The sequence below is a fragment of the Hemibagrus wyckioides genome, linkage group LG15 (genome assembly GCF_019097595.1).
Source record: "Hemibagrus wyckioides isolate EC202008001 linkage group LG15, SWU_Hwy_1.0, whole genome shotgun sequence".
Classification (NCBI taxonomy): Eukaryota; Metazoa; Chordata; class Actinopteri; order Siluriformes; family Bagridae; genus Hemibagrus; species Hemibagrus wyckioides.
The window spans coordinates 3,447,512-3,471,944 of NC_080724.1; the positions used below are offsets into that span (position 1 = coordinate 3,447,512).

At 40.4% G+C, this 24,433-nt stretch overlaps 1 protein-coding gene across 9 annotated transcripts in view; it reads left to right on the forward strand.

Annotated features, from left to right (window-relative positions):
* Positions 1 to 22,764, forward strand: part of rgs19 (regulator of G protein signaling 19) — a 52,225-nt gene extending 29,461 nt beyond the window's left edge. For 4 of the 9 annotated variants that reach the window (XM_058410876.1, XM_058410879.1, XM_058410878.1 and 1 more), the window contains 4 exons: positions 4,281 to 4,420; positions 6,207 to 6,293; positions 7,256 to 7,490; positions 14,435 to 22,764. In XM_058410876.1, coding sequence (XP_058266859.1) covers positions 4,281 to 4,420; positions 6,207 to 6,293; positions 7,256 to 7,490; positions 14,435 to 14,623 — 651 coding nt within the window. In that variant the 3' untranslated portion in view covers positions 14,624 to 22,764. Of the gene's footprint in view, positions 1 to 4,280; positions 4,421 to 6,150; positions 6,294 to 7,255; positions 7,491 to 14,434 lie in introns of those variants that run through there. The other 5 variants (XM_058410874.1, XM_058410873.1, XM_058410881.1 and 2 more) reach the window with 3 other exon arrangements.
* Positions 22,765 to 24,433: the final 1,669 nt, after the last annotated feature.

Genomic DNA, 24,433 nt, shown 5'->3' on the forward strand with positions numbered 1-24,433 from the left:
TTAATGCTTCAGCTTCATACCGAGACATTTTGGACAATTTCATGCTCCCAACTTTGTGGGAACAGTTTGGGGATGACCCCTTCCTGTTCCAACATGACTGCACACCAGTGCACAAAGCAAGGTCCATAAAGACATGGATAAGCGAGTTTGGTGTGGAGGAACTTGACTGGCCTGCACAGAGTCCTGACCTCAACCTGATAGAACACCTTTGGGATGAATTAGAGCAGAGAGCCTTCTTGTCCAAAATCAGTGCCTGACCTCACAGATGCACTTCTAGAGAAATGTCAAAAACTGTGGAAAGCCTTTCCAAAAGACTTGGAGCTGTTATATCTGCAAAGGGTGGGACAACTCCATATTACATTCATGTGCATGTCAAGGCAGATGTTCCAAAACTTTTGGCAATATAGTGTATACTGTTCAATGTTCTGAAGTTTGGGAAATTAACAGCGACTAGTTTTGCATGTCATTTTCTCCAATTGCCCAAACTGGGTGTAAATTAAAGCCTGTGTGTTTTGCCTGGAGCTGTGAGGGCTGTATTTACCTCCAGAAATGGATTTTCAACTGATATTTTTATTTATGACAAAATGTGAAATAATGCAAGACCATTTTCAACCTTGTGTATTTAATGTATACTGTGTGTTAACTGTACTGCTTCTGTCACACAGATCTGGCTGCTGTGGGTACAGTATCTTCACATTTAATAAGGAAATAGACTTTCTTTTGCATGGGTGGCATTGTGTGACAAATTTCAAAAAGGAAATAGAAGCCACAGCTGAACACACAAACAATTTACACACAAAGCTCAAGAAAGATAATTACTAAGAAAACAGGCGTATTAGATGTTATGACATTTCATTTTTAGTACAGTAAAAACTTAGAAACTGTAGAAACTCGGGTTTCTGACACCAGTTCTGAGCAGTCCCTAAAAAGCAACCTGCACCTCACCTGTGGTAGCCAGTCCTAGCCAAAATTTGAGCTTTAGTGTTAATAAAATAATAATTTGCATATTTATTTCAAGTCTTCAAAACATGCAGCAGCTTTTTAAAGCATGTCACGTGTCTCCTGATATACTGTACAAACACCCGGGCCCCTTGTGCTTTGTTTCACTGTTGGTTTAATCACGTTTCCACTCTATCAGTCTTAAGAACTCCATGGATCTACATGGAATTTTAAAACTACTGCTGGCACTCATGAAACAATTTAACTTAACCCTGTACAAGTGTGAATGTAAAACTAGTCAGTAAATATTTACATCATTAAGCTGAGCAGTAGCAGGACACACACGTGATGTCACTGAGACGGCATTGTGCAGGGTATAACACAGCCAAGGCTATGCTAGACTGATGCTAGAGCAACATCATTCTCCCATACACTATATTGCCAAAAGTTTTGCGACGTCTGCTTTTACATGCATATGAATTTAAAATGGAGTTGGCTCACTCTTTGTAGCTATAACAGCTTCAACTTTTCTGGGAAGACTTTCCACAAGGTTTAGGAGTGTGTTTCATCTAGAAGTGCATTTGTGAGGTCAGGCACGAGAAGGTCTGGCTCGCAGTCTCCGCTCTGATTTATCCCAAAGGTGTTCTATGGGGTTGAGGTCAGGACTCTGTGCAGGCCAGTCAAGTTCCTCCACACCAAACTCGCTCATCCATGTCTTTATGGACTTTGCTTTGTGCACTGGTGTGCAGTCATGTTGGAACAGGAACATCCTCAAACTCTTCCCACAAAGTTAGGAGCATGAAACTGTCCAAAATGTCTTGGTATGCTGAAGCATTAAGAGTTCCTATCATTGGAACTAAGGGGCCGAGCCCAACCCCTGAAAAACAACACCTGAATATGCTATGCTATGACATTTTGGCAAATAAAAACCTGTCTTCTTTTGCTCAAATATTTGGACAGGATACACTATATGAGCCAAAGTATGTGCTCATTCTTAAACCATGGGTATTGACACAGAATTGGGCTACTTTTCTCAGGAACAGAAGTGAGGTCAGGCACTGATCAAGTAAGGAGCTCTGGGCATCCCAAAGATGTTCAGTACAGTTGAGGTCAGGGCAAACTTTGTCTCTATGGCTTCCTGGATTTGTCATGATGAAACAGGTTTGAGCATTTTAATTCCAGCAAATGCCCTTACAATTTATCACAATTTTTATACAAGTGAACAATTGAGGGTTAAGAGCCCTGCTCAGAGCAGCAGTAACAGCTTGTTGGACCTGGGATTTGAACTCACAACCTTCCAATTAGTAGGCGAACACCATCGCCCTGACATTAGCACAGGCTACATATGATGTTTCAGACATATGGGTGCGATGGTCAGGTATCCACATATTTATGGCCCTGTAATGTAGGTGAGAATGTCCTGTGCTTTAATAATAATTAATATTTAAATCTGCTCCCAAAACATGGCCAATTAACTTCAGGATGTTGAATTCATGGTTTTAAAGTTGGCATTAAAGTCCATATTGACGACATATTGGATGGTTGCTCGACAACCCCATCCGCCGTCTCGACCCCCTCACCAACTCCCCGGTCTGTCCACGTCTGAAATCTGGCAGCCCTATTTTAAAGTATTGTGATAATATCATGGTGTGTCCTTGGCACTTCTCTCTGGTGGAATCAGCAGGTTGGCGAGGAGAGTGTGATATTTCCGCGGGTGGATGTGTGTGGTGGTGAAAACCTTGCTGTCGCCTCATGGCACAACCAAGTGACTCATTATGCCGTCTGGTTTCCTTTGATTTCTTTGGCGCTCACTCTGATAGTTTATGTTCAGGGACAGATTTACTGACTGTGCTGTTTTTGGTACTTTTCAGATGCTCTAATAATTGGACAGATAAAAGTAGGACTAGATGATTGACTAATGGAATGTAGAATAGATTCTAGACAGACACACGGACTGACAGATAGATAGATAGATAGATAGATAGATAGATAGATAGATAGATAGATAGATAGATAGATAGATAGATAGATAGATAGATAGATAGATAGACAGACAGAGAGATAGACAGACTCGTAGAAGATCTCCAGCATCTTGTTGTAAACATTGAAAGATCAGAATATAGAGTCTGCTCATTCCCTTGTATACAGCGTCAGTGGGTCCTCCAGTTGTTTAAGTTTACACCCAAATACTTGTAGTTGTCAACAATTCCAACCTCCTTGCTCATGATGGATATTGATATGGGCTCAATCAAAGTTTTAGTCCTTCTAAAGTCCACCACCATCTCCTTGATCTTTATAAACCCAGTGGCTATAGGAAGCATGATCAACCTGTGCTTTTGTGGTATTGCAGTCACTTAAATTTACATTTCTATGTGATTGCATGACGTAATATCTGATAGAGGCTTTGTGTTTGAGTGTAGAGCAAACTTCGATTCCTCTGTGGTTGCATGACTGTGTACATCTCGATGTACAGTATGACCTCTGTATCGTGTGTGAGTGTAAATGTATTTTGTAAGTAATCATGTGATCACATGTCCCGCAGTGGAAAATAGGATCCAAAAGTCTGAGTTCACCCCAAGCACAGTTTTTTTTAATAGTAATGAAGCAGCAAATGCAGTTTTGTTAAATTGTACCTCTCACGCTGCACCATTCTTCAATAATATAAGTGACAATTATTTCTCTTTACTGCATGCAATATCAATGAATAATGTATGGTGGCCGAGAAGTGCAAAACAAAATAACGAATCAGAAAACAAAATATGAACTCATCCGAAAACATAATAATAAATAAATGAATCCAAAAAAAAAAAAAACAAATCCGAAAACAAAATAATAAATCCAAAAAAATAGCAAATTAGAAAAGAAAATAACAAAAAAGAAAACAAAATAAATCTGAAAACACAATAACAAATCCAAAAATCACAATAACAAAACACAAGGACAATTCAGAAAAGGTAAAGGTAGGTATAGGAATTCTTACTGCTGACTGGACAAGACATCTGTCAATCAAGATATCGTTATTTTGTTTTTGGCTTTGTTATTTTGTTTTGCACTTCTCGGCCACCAAGAGAACCATGTTGAACCATCTTAATATGAGGAATTGGACATTAAGATAAAAGATAAAAGCAACACAGTCTTGAGATCATAGCGAATAAATGAAATGAAATATACTGTCCGAATAAATTTGACAAATTGATTCAAAGACAGTATATTCAGATATATTTGGCTAAATCTAAATGGCTAAATGGTTCTTGGTAGTGGACTCACAGTTAGACACTGCTGGGTGTGTGTGTGTGTGTGTGTGTGTGTGCCATCCAGTTGCCTTACTATGTGTGTCTCAGTACACAGGCCCTGTCCCAGCAGAGCGCGAGTCTCCGATGGCACGGAGCGAGATGTCCCCGAGCCGGGCGCAGCACTCGCCGCCCACACAGAGACCCAACGCCTGCTGCTTCTGCTGGTGCTGCTGCTGTAGCTGCTCTTGGTATGACTTATTCACCAATTTCACTCTCTCTCATAATGGGGTTTCCATTCAATTGTTCATATGAGGACATAGAGCTAAAGTGTAGTGTATAGAATATGTCTAAAACCCCACATTTTTTTCGGATTCATTAACCAGTGATGTACCGATTGGGAGAAGTTAAGACATAACGCTATTAATAGCTAAATGAGCCACAATATAGCAAGTATGAACGTGTGTCATCATGTTGGTGCACAGAGATTCACACGCCGGATAGAAAAGCCATTGACTTTTACTTTCCCTACGTTTCTCCTGCACATTTACATTTACAGTAATACACTTATTTCCCACATCTGCTTCCCCCACCTCTATTTCAATTAAATTAAATTATTTTTAGCTTCGATTGGTTGCCTTGTGACTGGCGACCTGTCCAGGGTGTACCCCTGCCTTTCGCCCTAAGTGCGCTGGGATAGGCTCCAACAGACCCCAGTGACCCTAATTAGGAATAAGTAGGTATAGACAATGGATAGATGGATGGATGGTTGCCTTGTTGCAGTTTATTTGGTAGTCCTCAGTTGATCTCATTTCCTTTCTTTCTGTCACATGGAGTTTTCCAGCTACTTCCTCTTCATAACTGATTGCATAAGTTTTTCTGTCCGTTTACATGTGTTTCTGAATATGTCTGTGTGTGCGTGTGTGTGTGTGTGTGTGTGTGTTAGCGCTGTGTACTGGGAACTGTAGGAACAACTGTGATTAAGATTGCTCTCGTTTCTACCAAGAGCTCTGTGGGATATGGCAGCATATTCACTGAACACACTAACACACACACACACACACACACACACACACATGTACGTTGTTAGCCACTTGGGAATGCTTTTACTGCCTAATAACAGAGCTCCTCTAGATCTATTTCTGACAGGCTCCCCATAAACGATAGCATAAAGCTGCAACTGGAAGATCTAGCACTGCAGCCAGGCTACACACGTCTGTGTTAGGTGTAAGTGGTGGACCACAGTGCGGAGTTAGCAGCACGTGGCCACATGCTAAAGCGGGGCCTGAGGTTTTGCAGCCTGTAAGCCTGACAAGCTCAGTACTGCTATATTGGCAAGCTTTGTGGTCACCAGCAGAAGAAAGTCAGTAATGGAAACAGATTTGAAGACCACATTGACCATACAGCAAACTGCCCACAGTGTTCAAAGCAGAAACGTGTATATATATATATATATATATATATATATATATATATATATATATATATATATATATTCGGCTCTAAGTTGTAATATCGAAGGAGTGTGTAGGAGTGTGATGATTTAATGTAGCCATGTATTTGCATGCAGTTTCACTTAATATAACAGACCACAAACCACATGGGCAAAATTTAGTCACAGCCACACGAACTGTGTGTAATTGAGGTGGACAGATTACAGATGAATGAAAAATTTACATGGATCATTTGGACTTTTTTTGTCTCCTTGTATATGTTACAATCCCATTATACATTCAGGTCATTGATTAGTTGCCATGCAAGCGCACCCAGAGCGAGACGAGAATCCCAGGTCTATTCCATGACCCAAGATTGCAGCACTACACATGCTTTAACATCTCTGTGTGATAAATAGCATGTGTATGTGTACAATAATAAGGGTGAGCTGGAGAGCGTATGTGTTAGGAATGTTTGTCCCTTCATATCACGTGTATCTGTGTGCGTGTTTGTGTGTGTGTATGTGTGTGTATATGTGTGTGGCCAGGCCAAGATGGTTCGGGCACAACTGTTATTTCTCAATGCCGTTTTACCACCTTCCAGTCTCACTATTAGGAGAGAAGATGAGAGTCGCCGAAGATTGAAAGCCCAGGAGACTAAGCTGGAGACCATACCAAACTGTGAAGCTTGGTGAGATCATACACACACAAACACATACACATACAAAGACTTCATTTTTACTTATTCTCGGTGTGGGCATATGACGGCGATTTCTAGCTTGAGCATTATAATAAGTGTAAGAATCTCGCAACCATCGATATATTGTTTAAATATAAACAGCATGTTTATTCCGCTTCATTAGCAGTTACTATGTATGACATTTGCTCAGAACTACCAATCAAACCCCAGCACTTTTAGCCATCACTGGAATCCAAGTGTGATCGATCCCAGCACATAAGACAATAAGACATTTACATTTCTACCATTTGTTATTCACTTCAGAGTGTCCTTCCTGGTCCACATGACACCTTTCAAAATGACCAATTTTTCATGCAAAACCTGCTTCAGTCTTTTAGGCCTCCTGGTGGTCCAGCGGCAAAATCCCATGCTCTCATGGGTTCAATTCCTGGGCAGGAAGCTACGGTTGCATCAGGAAGGGCATCCAGCATAAGACTTGTGCCAAATGGACCAAACAGTCCATTGTGGCGATCCCGAGCAGGGAGCAGCAACGTGCAGGGGGAGCAAAGAACAACAAACAGTTATATGACTGTCAATTTGCCTGCTAGCTTGCCAGCTGATTACCCTTGTAGGTAGTTAGTTCAAAGGCAATCTAATGACGTAATAGATAGATACTTTTCATGAATCATAAGGGGAATTCTTCATGTACTGGAATACAGGGCAGGTTGAAAGCTGTAGGTCTTAGATGAATTTTTATCATTAGTGTGATGGACTTTGGAGATTTGCATACCACTGCATGCCCAAGCTTGTTCTAAGAAAGGGACAAAGATGAATTTCTGGCAAGCCACTAATAGTGTGAAATCTCAGGTGTTTTCTGCTCCACAGAGAATTTCTGTGCAGTGCATTGTCCAAAAACCCACTCATCTCCAGCCCGAATTAATTAAATGTTCTGTTTTGTTTTGTTTTTTTCTCAGCACCAAACCAACGGTGGAGGAGATTAAACAGTGGGCTCAGTCCTTCGATAAGCTGATGAAGAACCCGGCAGGCCGGAACGTGTTCCGCGAGTTTCTGCGCACAGAGTACAGCGAGGAGAACATGCTCTTCTGGCTGGCTTGCGAGGATCTGAAGAAGGAGATCAACAAGAGCATGATAGATGAGAAAGCACGCGTGATCTACGAAGACTACATCTCTATACTTTCACCAAAAGAGGTAACAATAGTAATAATTATAATAAGACCCTGTTGTCCATAATTGCAGTTCAAAGTGCAATGCAGCATGTGATAAAAACATAAAAAATAAAAACATGAGTACAAATCAATAGACAACACAAAGCAAGGTTTTTATTAGAGCAATTAGGTAAGGAAATAAAAATAAATAAAAATAAAACATTATGCAAAATGAAAATATGAAAGAGATCCAGTGCATAAAACCATAACACCAAAATCACTACACCAGAGAATGGTGTTAAAGGAACTAACTGTTCTACAGACTCGCGTGTAAGAATATATAAGCATATATTTACACGTTTTACATTAGTATTCGTATAACTCATGATGCGCCCGCATTTAAACACACTCTCATCTCCCTCACCATGCGCACACTGTGCAATATACACACATATACTTGTAGTGCGAAGTGCAGGAAAGGGTCAAGTCTGGCATCTGTGTGATGCTAGGCAGAACCGGGAATAACGACGAGCCTTGTTTGGAGCCATTGCAAATTTTTATTTATTTTTTTTTCTGATCTGAAATAATATCCTGTTTGCTGGGAACTTTCTCTGTAATACCAGCTTGTATTATTATGATGATTATAGTTATTAGGTTCACCCCTTTCTGAGATCTTACCAGAGTGTGCTGATCTTATCACAATATGTGTGTGTGTGTGTGTGTACACCTGGTTCTTTGGCATTACTGTAAATATATTTTGTTTATTTAGTCATATCCTTAATCTTACTGGAATTTTTATTATCAGGATGGCATGGTGGTGCAGTCAGTAGTGTTTGTGTGTTTGTTTGTTTGTTGTCCCAAACAAACATGTTTGTTTGCGTGGTATTTTGCAATGAGCTGTAGTCTCATCCTGAATTCCTGGCTCATGCCCAGCGTTCCCGGAACAGGCTCCGGATTCATCACGATACCTGACCAGGATAGTGCTGACCAAAGCTATGCTCATACATACAGCGACATCATCACTGCAAGTCACTATACTATCAAATCATCAGTAGGCGTTCCTATTACTAATTGCCGTAGTAATCATGTTGTTGGCACGACTAACATTTCACCTGACAGCAGATCAGTTTTCTTAAAAACTATTGAACATTCTGGAGGTAGATTTAGTGTTCAGCAGTGTATACACATACACTACTCACAAAAAGTTAAGGATTTTTGGCTTTTGGGTGAAATTTATGTAAAATGTAAAAAGTTCAGACTACAGTGAGTAGGGCATTTAAGTAGAAGCATGCAATGGTGATTTCCTCAACTCAAACAATTTATTGAAACAAAAGCCAACAACAGTGGTGGGTATACCACAACAAAAATCTCAATGTCTCAATAATTTGTCATGTGCCCTTGACCATCAATTACAGCTTGACAACGACGTCTCATGCTGTTCACGAGTCGACTTATTGTCTGCTGAGGCATGGCATTCCACTCTTCTTGAAGGGCGGCCCTCAGGTCATTGAGGTTCTGGGGTGCAGGGTTACGAGCCTCTACACGGCAACTCAGCTGATCCCATAGGTTTTCTATGGGATTCAGGTCTGGAGAAAGTGTAGGCCACTCCATTTGAGGTACCCCAGCCTCCAGCAGCCGTTCCCTAATGATGCGACCTCGATGAGCTGGAGCATTGTCGTCCATGAAGATGAAATTAGGCCTGTGTTGTTCATGCAGGGGCACAATGACTGGATTAATGATGTTATTCAGGTAGTATTGGCTTGTCACTGTACCATTCACAAGATGTAGGGCAGTTCTGTATTGAGTGGACACACCTGCCCAGACTGTAACACCACCACAACAGTGGCTGATGCATAGCGCTCTCCTTGACGTCTCCAACATCGTTGTCGGCCATCATTTCTGCTCAACGTGAATCGACTTTTATCAGAGAACAGCACTGAGGCCCACCGGTCCCTCGTCCAGCGTGAATGCTCCCTGGCCCAATGCCTGTGCCTGGTGGTGTGGTCAGGTACCCTTGCAGATCGTCTAGCATGCAGATGTAAACGGTTTCAAATGGTCTGACGTGACACTTGGGTGCCTCTCACCTCCCTTAAATGTGCCTGGAGTTGAGCGGCATTCATCATCCGGTTCCGCAGGGCACTGTTCACAATGAAGCGGTCATCATCGTGGGATGTGGCCAAAGGACGTCCACTTCTATTCCTTTCTGTGACTCTTCCAGTCTCTCTGTATCTCTGTCGCAACCTGCTGATGACACTCTGTGACACTCTAAGCTCAGTGGCCACTTCCCTCTGAGAACATCCTGTTTGAAGCCTCGCAATGGTGAGGTACTGTTGATCAATTGTTATGTGTGCTCTTGGTCTCATGATGTCAAAATGTGAACAGCATGATGAAGAGGACTGTTTAAGTACCAATTCGAATTGAACCAGAAAATTTATTGGTCGATTCATGGATCAAACACTACTTGTGAATTTTGCCGTTAAGCACCTTGTTAGAGAACCGCAAGTTATGCAAAAAGTACTGAAACACTGAGCAGTTGGACATGTGCATTCAAAAGTGTAGAGAAGGTCCAATTACCTGTAATCACCCATAAAGGTTATAGTGCATTTTAGGTGCATCCTGAAATTTCACCCGAAAGCCGAATATCCTTAACTTTTTGTGAGTAGTGTATATTACCAAAAGTTTTGGGACGTCTGCCTTTACATGCACATGAATGTAATATGGAGTTGTCCCGCCCTTTGTAGCTATAACAGCTTCAACTCTTCTGGGAAGGCTTTCTACAAGGTTTAGGAGTGTGTTTATGGGAATTTTTGACCATTCCTCTAGAAGAACATTTGTGAGGTCAGACACTGATGTTGGATGAGAAGGTCTGGCTCACAGTTTCAACTCTAATTCATCCCAAAGGTGTTCTATCGGGTTGAGGTCAGGACTCTGTGCAGGCCAGTCAAGTTCCTCCACACCAAACTCACTCATCCATGTCTTTATGGACCTTGCTTTGTGCACTGGTGTGCAGTCATGTTGGAACAGGAAGAGATCATCCCCAAACTGTTCCCACAAAGCTGGGAGCATGAAATTGTCCAAAATGCCTTGGTATGAAGCTGAAGCATTAAGAGTTCCTTTCACTGGAACTAAGGGGCCGAGCCCAACCCCTGAAAAACAACACCTGAATTCAATGATTTAGAGGGGTGTCCCAAAACTTTTGGCAATATAGTGTATATGCATCATATCGTATAAGAAGCACTGTCTGCTCTTTGACACAAGACAGTTGCTCCATAGTTGCATAAAGTTCAACTTTGATGTTCAACAAATTTGTCATGTTTGCTGGACACGCCCTCATCGGCTCTCTCGGGCTGTTTTGTCTGTACGAGTTTACACGTAGCATGAGGATGAATAGATGGATAATTGTAGGGACACTCACATACAGTTCTTTATAGCAGGTCTCTCTCATTTACCTAAGAATGGTGTTTGTAGTGGGATGATTTATTTCTCCAAGTTGTATTTGTGCATTGTTAAAATTGTAGATACCGTCCGTTTTTAGAATTGCAGAGTCATCATTCTGCTCTTCTTGACACCGGGGACAAAAAGCAGTATTTTTAACCACAATGGCTCTGCATGAACTAGCTGTTTAGTGTGTGTGAATATTTACACAAAGGTCAGAGGGAGAAAGGTCAGAGGGAGAAAGCTGTATGCGTCTGCAACTTACAGCAGTGGAAGTGGAAAAGACGTCAGGTTGTGTTTAATGCGTAGCATTAATAACAAATGCACACCCACTTCCACACACTTCATAATGAGGAACACGGCGCTCTTTCACGTTACCTAACCCTCTTCTGCCATCTGTCCGTCTAACAGCTCACTCTATCTATAGCCCAGCATGCTGATCTCTCTATGGTCTTTAATTAACTATCTCCTCTCTTTCTCTCTTTTCCGTGAGAGCAGGAAATAAAGATCTCATGAAGTAATAAAAGTGTATTGTGAGTAATGAAAGCTGCTTTGGGTCAGCTGTAGTGGAGTGGCTCAGCAGGAGTGGGTATTTTTTCTGTGTGTGTGTGTGTGTGTGTGTGTGTCTACCACTGCACTTTCCACACCACCTCCTCTTTCAGCAGAGAATTTGAAGTATCAAGGATTTGGCAGTAAAGCATTCCCCAAGTCTACACAAATTCTAAACAGTATTTTAACTTGGGCAAATTATTATAAGCTTCAATGTAGTGTGTGTGTGTGTGTGTGTGTGTGAACATGTACACATGTACATACAGGTTAGGATGTGACCTGCTGGAGCAGGTTTGGTTTTAATTTCCCAATCCGTGGAAACCCCATTAGATATCCAAGCAGCGATCCCAAATACTCACACACAGACACGTTGATTAATGTGATTGTAGATTACCTTTTTTTTTCAGGAAGGGATTAAACATTTCAGCGATCTGTATTAGGAAACACGTGTTCAAAGTGTGTCTGACATCCGCAATTAAATCCTACACTTTATTCTTTGGACCAGTGTGAAAATGGCGACATTTTCAGGAAAAGGGGTGTAACACCTGGCAACGTGATTTCAGTGTGAAAGTACAGATTATCAGGTTTCATGAAGCTATCCACATCATTTATTTTCTTATGATATGGAAGTGGGGATCATGCGTCCAAGTAGAATTTAGTCTGATCTGATTTAGTCTCACACACACTCCTAGTATCTCACTATATTTGACTTTGTTAATGGTATATAATAGCTAGCAACTATGGACACACTGAAACCACTGAAGAGTCTATAGACTAAGCTAAGCTACATTATGTACACACACGCACACGTGTGTTTATCTTAATATCCGTATTTGGACCTTCCAACGACATAATTGTGAATGTGTGCATACATTTGTGTGCATGTGACAGATATCTTTTAAATCTAGGGCTTATAGCCATTGTTATCCCCGCAAGGTCAAAAATGTTCCTTGAGGGAACATTTGATCCTCACCAAGATATAAAAACATGCCCAAACACACTCACACACACACTTAGTCAAAGTCGGTGTGTTTTTGTAATGCTTCATCTGTTGTCTGTACAATTACAGTACTTGTTCTGCATCATATGAGTGTCTAGAAGCAGTGTGTATTTGTGTGTCTTGTGTACATTAGTCTAGGCCTGCCTAATATAGACCGAAAATGTTTTAAACGGATTAAGAGAGTTCGTTTCACTGGAACTAAGGGGTCGAGCCCAACCCCTGAAAAACAATACCTGAATTCAGTGATTTGGAGGGGTGTCCCAAAACTTTTGGCAGTTTAGTGTACATGCTTGCTGCCTGATGGAATGCACGGGTCCTGTGTTAGGGCCAATGTTAATTTAAACCTTGTGTGTCTTTAATGTGTTATGCTAGGGTTGATTCATCAGTGTGTGTTGACTCACAGCACCTCTTCAAGAGCAATCTCTCTCTGTCTCTCTCTCTCTCTCTCTCTCTCTCTCTGCAACATTAGGTATAATCCACAGGAAGCTATAAATTGTGTTCCCTTTGGCCTCTAAGGCTGTAGTGTGCTGAGCGAGGGAGTTAGTGATGAAGGGATAGGGGGCTGGTTTTGGTGGGGAGGGGGTTGTGTTGGGGGTCACAGAAATGAGAAACAGGGTCAGTTTTTGCTCACGTTGACGTTGTCCCATACACAACCATATACAGTGCAGCATGTAGTGAACTGCGACTTTCTGCATCATAAACGTGGAATAAAACAGAGTTCCAATAAAAATAGAAATAGACTTACCTGTACATGTAATATCTGACATCTCACGACACTTTCAGATTTTGCACATGGTATTTTTCCATTTTTTTTCCCCCCACTTTCATATGTGGTGCTGATTAGTGATGGACTTCAGACTGACCAGTTAGAGTTCATGGAGCTCATCAATCCATCACATGTTGAGCAGAAATTCATCTTGTTCCTTTGTTTATCTTCTTGGTTATGTGGGCATGAAATTTAAACAGGATTTTCTTCTATCCTGGCCACAGAATAGTATTACAGGAACACTGTGCTCATGGCAAAAATACACAATAGGTGGGATAGCAGCCAGTCACAGGGCACCGCACACACACACACACACACACACAAACTCATTCACTCCTGAGGTCAATTTAAATGTGGCCCATCCACCTACCGTAATGTTTCGAGAGGTGGGAGGAAATCCAGACTATCCCAACATGTGGACAAAATCTGCAGTAACCCAATCTCAGGAATGAACCCTGTACCCTGGAGCTGTTAGGAATCAGTGCTACCTGCTGTTTTTGGAAGTAGGCCATATTAAAAGTCAGTGGTTCTCGAGGCTTGTAGAATGAACACAACCAGTCAGTGTGTCTTGCAGATTCTATATAATTGCTTCTGTTTTTTGTTTATTTATTTATTTTTTAGTATTAACTGCCTGTTCCACTAAAAAACCTACATTATATTGGCCAAAACTTTTGGGACGTCTGCCTTTACATGCACATTAATTTAACATGGAGTTGGTCCGCCCTTTAGAGCTATAACAGCTTCAACTCTTCTGGGAAGGCTTTCCACAAGGTTTAGGAGTGTGTTTATGGGAATTTTTGACCATTCCATGTCTTTATGGACTTTGCTTTGTGCACTGGTGTGCAGTCATGTTGGAACAGGAAGCGGCCATCCCCAAACTGTTCCCACAAAGTTGGGAGCATGAAATTGTCCAAAATGTCTTGGTATGCTGAAGCAAAAAAATTAAAAAAATTGAATCCTTAAAGGGTTGGATATGTATGTGATTTAATGAACAGTGGTTGGTAGAATAATGGGGAATATTATACAGGTGGCCAAAAGCCAGAAAACTAAAAGTCAGTGTTTTTATTTTTTTTTTTTATCTTGGTATAAAAAGTTAGATTATCGGTCTACCACAAACTGTTTAAAGCTTGTCACTTTTTTTGCCCCCCCCCTCTCTGTCTCTGTCTCTGTCTCTCTCTCTCTCTCTCTCTCTCTCTCTCTCTCTCTCTCTCTCTCTCTCTCTCTCTCTCTCTGGCAGGTGAGTTTGGACTCACGGGTGCGTGAAGTAATCAACAGGAAGATGCAGGAGCCAACTCCGCACACGTTTGAGGACGCACAGCTGCAGATCTACACGCTCATGCACAGAGACTCGTACCCACGCTTCCTCAACTCAACCATCTATAGATCACTGGTGCAGGGGGGCTCACGCTCCTCCTCTGAATCCTAGACCCACCTCTCTTTCTCTTTCTCTCTCTCTCTCTCTCTCTCTCTCTCTCTCTCTCTCTCTCTCTCTCCCCCCCCCTCTCCCCCCCCCTCTCTCTATCCATTCATCCTTCCATCACACAACCACTAAAGGAGAAAGTACATGTTTAGCTTCTTGTCATGGTTGGATAATCCTCCCCCCTGTTTCGGTTTGACTTCACCTCTCTGTCGTCTTGGAGGGGCACTCCATCCCTCCGGAATATTCTGAACCCGCACAGACTGAAACTGGAAGACACAGGGTTGAAGAAGTAGTCCTAGTCATTCCACTGCTTGTGACGATGGAAACAACTACTGATCCACGCGAGTCTCTTTGTCCTTTGTTCAGTTTGTTTTCCATAGGTACGTGTACGAACACAGTTTTAGAACTCGTTTTATCTTTTTATCTGATGTCATGAGTTGACAAAAGACGAGAGAGCCTCTGCAATAAGACACACACTGGAGTCGACTTTCTCCACTCCGCATACGACCGGTTTGCCTATTATACATATACCTTTGACCTGTCCACTGTCTCCCTTCTCTGAGATCAGCTCATGGGGTTGGGTGGTGGTGGATGGCTACGTTTGTTACCGGAGGGGCCGAAAGTTTCCCAGTTGCAAATAAAAAAATAATAATAATTTAAAAATAATAAAAAAAAATTTTTAAAAAAAAAGGAAAGAAAAGAATATTTAGAACGTTAACGAGTTTTAACAAATGCTACGGGGAACATAGATGTAGATACAAAGAGAAAAAAAAAAAGCGAGTGGTGAGAAAATGCGTAAGTCTTAATTAGACTGGTCACTCAAAATGCATTTTAAATTTAGTATTGTTCATGTTATTTATTTTCTATTTTGTCAACTTTAGTTTCTTGTATAGTCAGTTTTTTAAAAAAAAATCCGGTACGGATGACGCAAACCGAGCAAGGTCACGAGTGCTTCATAGTGCACTGTGTGTGGTGTGTGTGAGTGTGTGTTAGTGTGAGAGTGGGTGAGAGCATGCATGTGTCTGTAGGTAAGCAAACCTCAGCCTCTCTGGCACGTCCTTATTTACAGGATGAAAAGCTTGATGGGTCACATGACCTTTGTCCTTGGCAAAAATTGCAGAAAAAAAGAAAAAAAATCAGAGATGCTGCTTTTTGGGTTTCTTTAGTACTTCTTCAGTATTGTAATATTTTGGCAAATAAACTCCTTAATTCAGATGAATTTATAAGGATGGTTTATAGATGCAAAGCACCTCAAAAACCTCTCGTGCATGTGTTATTTTTTCACATATCAAGCGAAACCAGTGTTAGTGTTGCTATTACCTTATTACCTGAACAGCTGCACTGTGATTGTCCTCACTGGCTGTCCTTCTCTTCACATCCTCGTTTATTAATCACAAGAGGAAGCAACCTGTAAGGCTTTACTTAATGATGCTCACTTCAATTAGAATAAAAACCAGAACAACCCCTAGCAGAAAATCCCCTTCAGTTATATTTGGAGCCAAATCAGTCTGTCAGAGGTGGTGGACTCTGGCAGAACACCAAGCATTTTATAGCAAAAGTGGTGCTTCACATCTATGACATTATGCGTCCTCGTTGACATTTCTACAGTTTGTGAGTAGTCACTTATAGCATGACGAATGGAACTCTGCCTGAGCATCTGGGCCTTGACTTGACTTGTGCAGGACTTGCATTCATTGTGCTACAGGAATGTTTTAAAGTGCACAAACAGCTGTATTGAATTCATCTGATTTTAGGACCGCCAAAAGTCTGAAATTAGGCTTCGGCGCACAGAGGCTTGGGATGGGACTTCAGTGATATAAGATGGTCACAGATATCAGCAAGCAAACACACACACTAAGGCCTTGTCCACATGTATATGGATATTTTTGAAGACAGTATGTTGGGGCACTGAAAATGAAACCACCTGAAATTTTACATTTTAAAACTCACTGTTTTTTTGGGGGGGAAGGAAAGTGTTGCTTCCAGGAACTGTGTAGAAATTATTAATAGGACCTAAGCATTACCTTAATCACTAGTTCCATCTGAGTGTCAGGCTACATTTGTGAATTTTTCATTTTAGAGCTTTAATCGAGCCGCAACACTGACCAGAAGAAAACAGTAAAACAAGATGAACGTTTTACTAAATTACTGAATTTACTTTTGTTGTTTCTCCAAATATCTCTACCACTCAGTGCACATGCTTACAACAGTCTATAAAATACTACACTATATTGGCCAAAAGTTTTGGGACATCTGCCTTTACATGCACATGAATGTAATATGGAGTTGTCCCGCCCTTCGCAGCTACAACAGCTTCAACTCTTCTGGGAAGGATTTCCACAAGGTTTAGGAGTGTGTTTATGGAAATTTTTTTACCATTCCTATAGAAGTGAATTTGTGAGGTCTGTGTGAGGTACTGATGTTGGACGAGAAGGCCTGGCTCACAGTCTAATTTATCCCAAAGGTGTTCTATGGGGTTGACGGTCAGGACTCTGTACTGGACAGTCAAGTTCCTCCACACCAAACTCACTCATCCATGTCTTTATGGACTTTGCTTTGTGCACTGGTGTGCAGTCATGTTGGAACAGGAAGGGGTCATCCCCAAAAGCATGAAATTCTCCAAAATGTCTTGGTATGCTGAAACAGTAAGAGTTCCTTTCACTGGAACAAAGGGGCCAAGCACAACCCCTGACTGAATTTAATGATTTGGAGGGGTGTCCCAAAACGTTTGGCAGTATAGTTTATCTCCATCCAGTTGATTGGCCTGCTCATACAAACAATTTTGCATTTTTTGCATGGACAGTGATACTATATGAGCACAAGTGTGTGGAGACCTGATTATAACATTCCATATGTGGGTTTTTCTCGAATTGTTGCCACAAAGTTTAAAGCCCAAATTTAAATGGGAATAATTTCCCAAATTGACTATGTATGCTTTGGTATTAAGATTTCCCTTCACTGAACCTGTTCCAGCATGACAATGCCGCTGTGCACAAAAGTCCATAAAGTCATAGTATGCTAAGTTGTGGATGAACTCATCCCCACTGAACACTACTGAGCTGAATTTATACACCATGCCTTCTTGTCTGAGCTCACCACAGCCAAGGTCCAAAATCCCCCCCCCCCCCCCAAAAAATGTGCAGGCTGTTAACAGTAAAGGGAGGACCAGCCCCGTTATATTGGAATGGGATGTTCAGTAATCAATTGTCCACATACTTTTGACCATATGGTGTATTTTTAAACATGCTGATTGTGCAAATTTGTTCTTAAAATAAGAACCATGTTTTCAAAAATCACTGTATGTTTGTGGATGGGGCCTTATAGACACAAACCCAGCTTTAACCCTTACTGTGCTGATAGTGCTGGTACTGTATGTTTAGATGATAATCTTTTTTTTTCTTCTGGAAATTACAAGCTGTAGCCTATTCGTGTAACGCTGGGTGGATGGGTTGAGCTGAGCTGAGGCTTATTATACCTTTTCCCTTCAATAACTCCCTAGAACACTTGGTCTATTAGTAGTACATCAAGGCTACTGGAGTTGTGAAGACGTACTTGCTCACAGGGCAACTATGATAATAAACCCTTAATGCCAGCTGACCTAAACATTTATAATAAAGCCGCTTGCAGGTTTACCTAACATGACTGATATACCAGATATACACTGAGCTTCATGAACATCATGTATTGTGACATTCTACTGCTTGGAAAGTGTCACAACGCAGCCTTATGTTATCTAAACTCTGTTACTTGACTCAGGTGTTATGTCAACTTGACTTGAAACCAACAAAGCTGTCTTTATGGCATTCGATGCCTGTCGGAAAAAAAATCTATCTATATTAAAGTAGGGGTATATAAAAGTTGTTATGAAGGGCTTATGCAGGTGGCATGTAGCGCTATGAATGGCAAGTGAAATGTTTAGGACATATCTACTAAAGGGGCTTCGATTTAAAGAAAAATCTTGTTAAAGAATGGCTGCAAGTCTGTAAAACACTTCCAGAAGCCTTGATATGGTACTGCTAGAAACCTCAGTGACTAAAAACCTTCATATAAAGCAAATACGTTTTCCATATACTACTGTAAAAGTGTAGAAAAAGTGATCACTGTATACTATATTGATTTTTACGTTTGTCTCCTTTAAAAACCTAGGAATTATCCAATCTGGCAACTCTCCAAACACTTTCAATAAGCGCTGTCTCCTAGTCAGGGTCGAGGCGGATCCGGAGCCTATTCCCGGGAACACACCCAGGATGGGATGCCGGTCCATCACCGTGGTACCAGTCCGCAAGCAGTACATGTTTATCATTATGTAAATACTAGGCCTGGCATGACAGTGCAGTTTCATCTAAGAGCATTAAAGTCTATTTAGGATTCCGTAGCTGCTCCTACACACACACACAAACGCTTTAACATTCCCACACTATAGCTCAAACACAACACAAAGTTCTATGAAATCCATTACATTTCTATATACATCAGTTATTTTAATTAGCATGATGCCTCACCTAAAAAAAGAAAAAGAAATGGTCACTTTATAACCAGCTAGCTTTCTAGGATTTCGTTTCGCTGTAGTTTCTAGCCGCCTCGCATGCACCGCGAGTGCTACGAACTCCATTTTGGTGTTGACCTGAAATCGATGCTGGTGCTACCACTGTGAGCTTGTGTACCTCCCATGCCCTCTGCGTCTGTACATTTCAATAATGTGAATTTGAACGACAACCACTGTTCTGTGTGTGTGTGTGTGTGTGTTAGTCCTCAGTGCGAGAGGAGAATTGGGCAGATCCAATAGGCAGTGTTATGAACTCTTTCATTACGGCACTGATCTAAATACTGTTTTTATTTGTTCATTAGCTGTATTTGTGTAAAGCCATTTCTACCTGACTGAGGCATACCTTTCCCCTGAAATCCCCAGTCTGGAGGACGTTTTGGGTCAATATTGTTTTGAGTATCCTTGCTATTTGTAAGGGCCTCTCCAGTACCTAATTAGCTTATTAGCTCAGGTGACTTATTTTATTTTATTTTATTTTATTTTTTTTGGAGGGCTTGGGTATCGACCGAGTGTGTAACAGAACAGCAAAACCTTCTAAAAGACAACCTGAGGTTATTTTGGTTTCAGATTCAGTGGGGCTATTTATAAATGTATAGAGGAGCAATAAAATATTCAATAATTTAAATTGAGGTAGTATATGGCCTACCAATCATGTAAAGTCTAAAATAAAAATAAATCCTTACTCAAGTGAAAGAGCAAAAGTTAAAATACAGCTTCTATTTTTTTTTTTTTTTTTTTTTTGTTACTCAGGGTAAAGTACCAGATACAAAACAACAGGTAAATATTTGGAGCGATAGATATTAGGTCACTTTTATTATTATTTTTTTTTTTATCATATTATCAGATTTTAATCATAACAAGCTCATCCTCATTTTTCCCTCCATTTTGGTGTAAGTCATAGCACTAGTATAAATGGGTACAAATATGATGCGGAAAAATGTAGGAATGGACAAATATATATATAACCGCATTAAGCGACCATGTCACGCCCATTAGAATGTAGAACTTTGATCAATTCCTTGCACAAAAAGTTCCAAAAAATACTGTAGATATTATAGAATTAGCCAATTTATTTCCGAACGTACTTGAACCTTCCACCATTTGTGAGTACTTGTTTGGAAGCTGTTCAGAAAAAGAATTGAACACAATTGATCACCACGAAGACAGATTCAACACACTCGCTGTGTGATGGGATCGATGAACCACTCTGTACATAATCCAGCTAGTCAAATATTTAATTATGGGCAGTTTTGCTATCCAGCATGTACACATGATCATCCACTCTGATATTATTTTAAAGGTGTACCTGTTTTGAGTTTGGATTAAACCCACTGAATTCAAGTGACCAGTTAAACTAATAACATTAATACGATAATAGATGATGGGGGGGGGCATAATTGAAAACACAGTGCTGGTCTCTTTCTCCTGAATACTTAGACTTGAATTCCCACCAAATTGAAAAGATCTCTCTCTTTCTGATTTCTTGTTATAATGATGTAAAAAAAAAAAGAAGACATTTCCAGTCCTCATCAGTGAGAGTTTGCGTGTGGTTTATGTCTAGAAACGAAATCCCACGAAAGAGCTCATTCAAGCACGGCCCTCCCACCTCCCCGTTATCCCATTATATGTCACATCTGTAAATATCAATTCGACAAAGAATATATGAGATAGAAATATCAAAAGAGAATTTAACCATAGAATCAGACGTTCTATTTAGAATTATTAGAGTTAGATTTATCAGCTTATTGGCCAAACGGGATTAATGATACAATTTTTTTTTTTCTTCTTCCTCAAACAAAATACCAGTTGTGCATGACAATGTACATTTGCATTTATAACATATATATACATATATATATATATATATATATATATATATATATAATGTGTGTGTTTGTGTGTGCGCAATTTAGTAATTTAGTCTTGTTCATATTTTCCAATAAGATGTGACCAGTCTAAGGCGTGTACGAGGGGCGTGTACGAGGGGCGTGTACGAGGGGTGTGTACGCGCTTCTGTAATAAGTGTGTGAGGTTCAGTGAACCTGTATAAGACCGTTCAGTGAGGTTAAGGTGTTAGTTGGGCCTTTGGTCAAGATTATTTTTATCCTAGATTTCTACGAAAATGTTTAAAGACATATCAACCCTCAACCCTCTGTAACTACTTCACACACTAGACAAAACATCACAGCACAGGCCAAAACAGACCTTTTTTTATTATTATTATTTTTTCCACAGCTAGTGTTCGAGCTAGAGAGAAGGACTCTTGAGACGTATGCTCGCTTATGTTTACATACATTTCTCTAGGTGCCAAATTAGCCTAGCCTTCTTACAGTCTGAGACTGAACATGTGGGACTACAGAAGAACTGTGTGTTATAATGCTCTTCTAATAATCCTCTGCATAATTAATGTATGTCCAAGGCTCCCCCCCCCTCCTCCTCCATGAAAATGTGTCCCTTCTTTTTCTGTACTACTTTTGTCATGTACGAATGCTGTGTGTTACTTCTTCAGAGAGTTTTGAAACCTCATGGCTCAGTCTCACACACACACACACACACACACTTACATTCATTTTCCTTGCTCGTATGTTGTTTTTGCTTCGTCCTGCTATCCAGAGCAACGTGCCACACAGCAGAGACGCACGTTCCACACTCATGGACTTTTACGGGACAGTTATTTATTGACGTTAGCATTACATTTTATAAAAGTATGCGTATGGACCAAAAAGCTTTTATTTTGAAGATTCTCACCAGTCAGAAATTTTACATCCCCACCACCACCGAGGCCATATCATCCCAGTTTTGGAAGATGACTTCATTAAGAAATGATCCTCATTCATTCCTTGACTTTGAAATAGGTTGCATTTTTTTTTAACGTTTTTATTTTCCCTCTTTTTTAAAAGAAGATATGATTATAATGATAATAAAGATGTTTGTGTTATTATTCAGCTGTGATGTTTACAACATTGTGTGGATTTACAATGGCAATAATTGTGGGGTTTTAAATATGTTTCAAAATGACATCATAATGTCTTGAAATAACGGGTTATTAATTTGGAATAATGATTCGTGTCATGCCTGTAGATTCTCAATTTACAGCTCATAATAGTTCATAATATAGTAATATTACACTATATTGCCAAAGGTTTTGGGACATCTGCCTTTACATGCACATGAATTTAATATGTTTCAACTCTTCTAGGAAGGTGTTCCACAAGGTTTAGGAGTGTGTTTATGGGAATTTTTGACCATTCCTCTAGAAGCACATTTGTGAGGTCAGGCACTGATGTTGGACGAGAAGGTCTGGCTCAAAGGTGTTCTATCAGGTTGAGGTCAGGACTCAGTCAAGTTCCTCCACACCAAATTCGCTCATCCATGTCTTTATGGACCTTGCTTTGTGCACTGGTGTGCAGTCATGTTGGAACAGGAAGGGGTCATCCCCAAACTGTTCCCACAAAGAGCATGAAATTGTCCAAAATGTCTTGGTATGAAGCTGAAGCATTAAGAGTTCCTTTCACTGGAACTAAGGGGCCGAGCCCAACCCCTGAATTCAATGATTTGGAGGGGTGTCCCAAAACTTTTGGCAATATAGTGTATGTATATTTGCTTTCATCTGGTCTTATACTCAACATCATTAGTTTGAGTTTTATTGATTGTGGCTGTATAAGTGTAAACAGGAAGGTCATTAGTGCTGTGTTCCTCTCTTCCACATTCTTTATATATTAAGTGATCTGCAAGCCCTGTCATGTTCAGGAAATTTCCGAACGGAGGAACAGTGTCAATCTTTCACGTTCAGATACAGTGGAGAGAAACCTTCTAGACCCCGTAAATATGAAACCAATATCAATCATTTATCTGGCATTAATCATGCCAGAAAAACTAAAATATTTTAGTAAAAGAAAAAAAATTAAACAATGTTGGTTGAGTAAAGGGGTTGGGCAATGAAACTGAATATACAATAATTTATTATACTGCTGTAGGGTCTCCTTTTGTGGTGTAGGGTCTCCTTTTGTGGTGTAGGGTCTCCTTTTGTGGTGTAGGGTTTCCTTTTGTGGTGTAGGGTTTCCTTTTGTGGTGTAGGGTTTCCTTTTGTGGTGTGCAAGAACACTGACCAGGTCACTATAAGATGCTGGTGGAGGAAAACTTTTCCTGACTCGCTCCTTCAAAACACCCTCAGTGCCTCAGTAATATTCAGGTAGTGTGTCTGTGCAGGACATGGGAGATGTTTCACTTCACTTCACGTTCCTCAGACCACTCTGAAGTCTGACTGTGTGTTAGTGCATTATCTCCCTGATACACTACAACACCTTCATGGCCAGAACCACTGGGTATACATGACCTCCTTCCTTCCTTCATACCTCCCTCCCTTACTTCTTTCTTTCTTTCTTTCTTTCTTTCTTTCTTTCTTTCTTTCTTTCTTTCTTTCTTTTTCCTTCTTTCTTTCTTTCCTTCATACCTTCTTTCCATTCTTTCCATCTTACCGTCATTCTTTCCTTCCATTCTTTCCATCTTACCGTCATTCTTTCCTTCCATCTTTCTTACCTTCTTACCGTATTTCTGACTTGCTTTCCATCATTCTTTCTTTTTCTTCACCGCCCCACTTTCTATTTGTTTTTCAACAACAAAAAATTACATTTTAGATATGAACTTTAAAATTGAATGAAAAAAATGTATATTTTTTTAAATATATCTTTTTACATGAATGATATTTCCTCTCTTACTGATTCTGTTTCCCCGACAGAACCACATTCAGAAAGAAACATTTTATTGTTGTTGTTGTTTTTCAAGTTCATAGTAAAGGTGAGTAATGGGTGATGAGGTTCCCTTGAAATAGTGACAGTCACACCGAAACCACCAAATGCAAATAGTGACAGACAGGAAGCTTCTTCACACACATTCACACTGAATGTTAGTGTAGTGTAGAAAACACACACACATACACACACACTTTGTGCTAAGGTTTAGTCATGTCCTGTTAACTGCAGCACATAATGCTTAAGGAGCACTGGGTTAATTCTGTAGATCTTATTACCTTCAGCTGAACCCGAAGCTGGCATAACTTGCTTGTTTCCCCTTTTTACATGACAAGATGTGCGTGTTTAGACAAGCTATTAACAGACAGTTGTTTGTTGCAAAAAAAAAAAAAAAGAAGAAGAAGACACATCTGAATGTGTGTGTGTGTGTGTTTTATCCAGGCCATGGTGTACATTCCCACATCTTGTCTTGTGTTTCTGAGACTCCCTGAGTAATATCTTCATTACAGACAATGAACA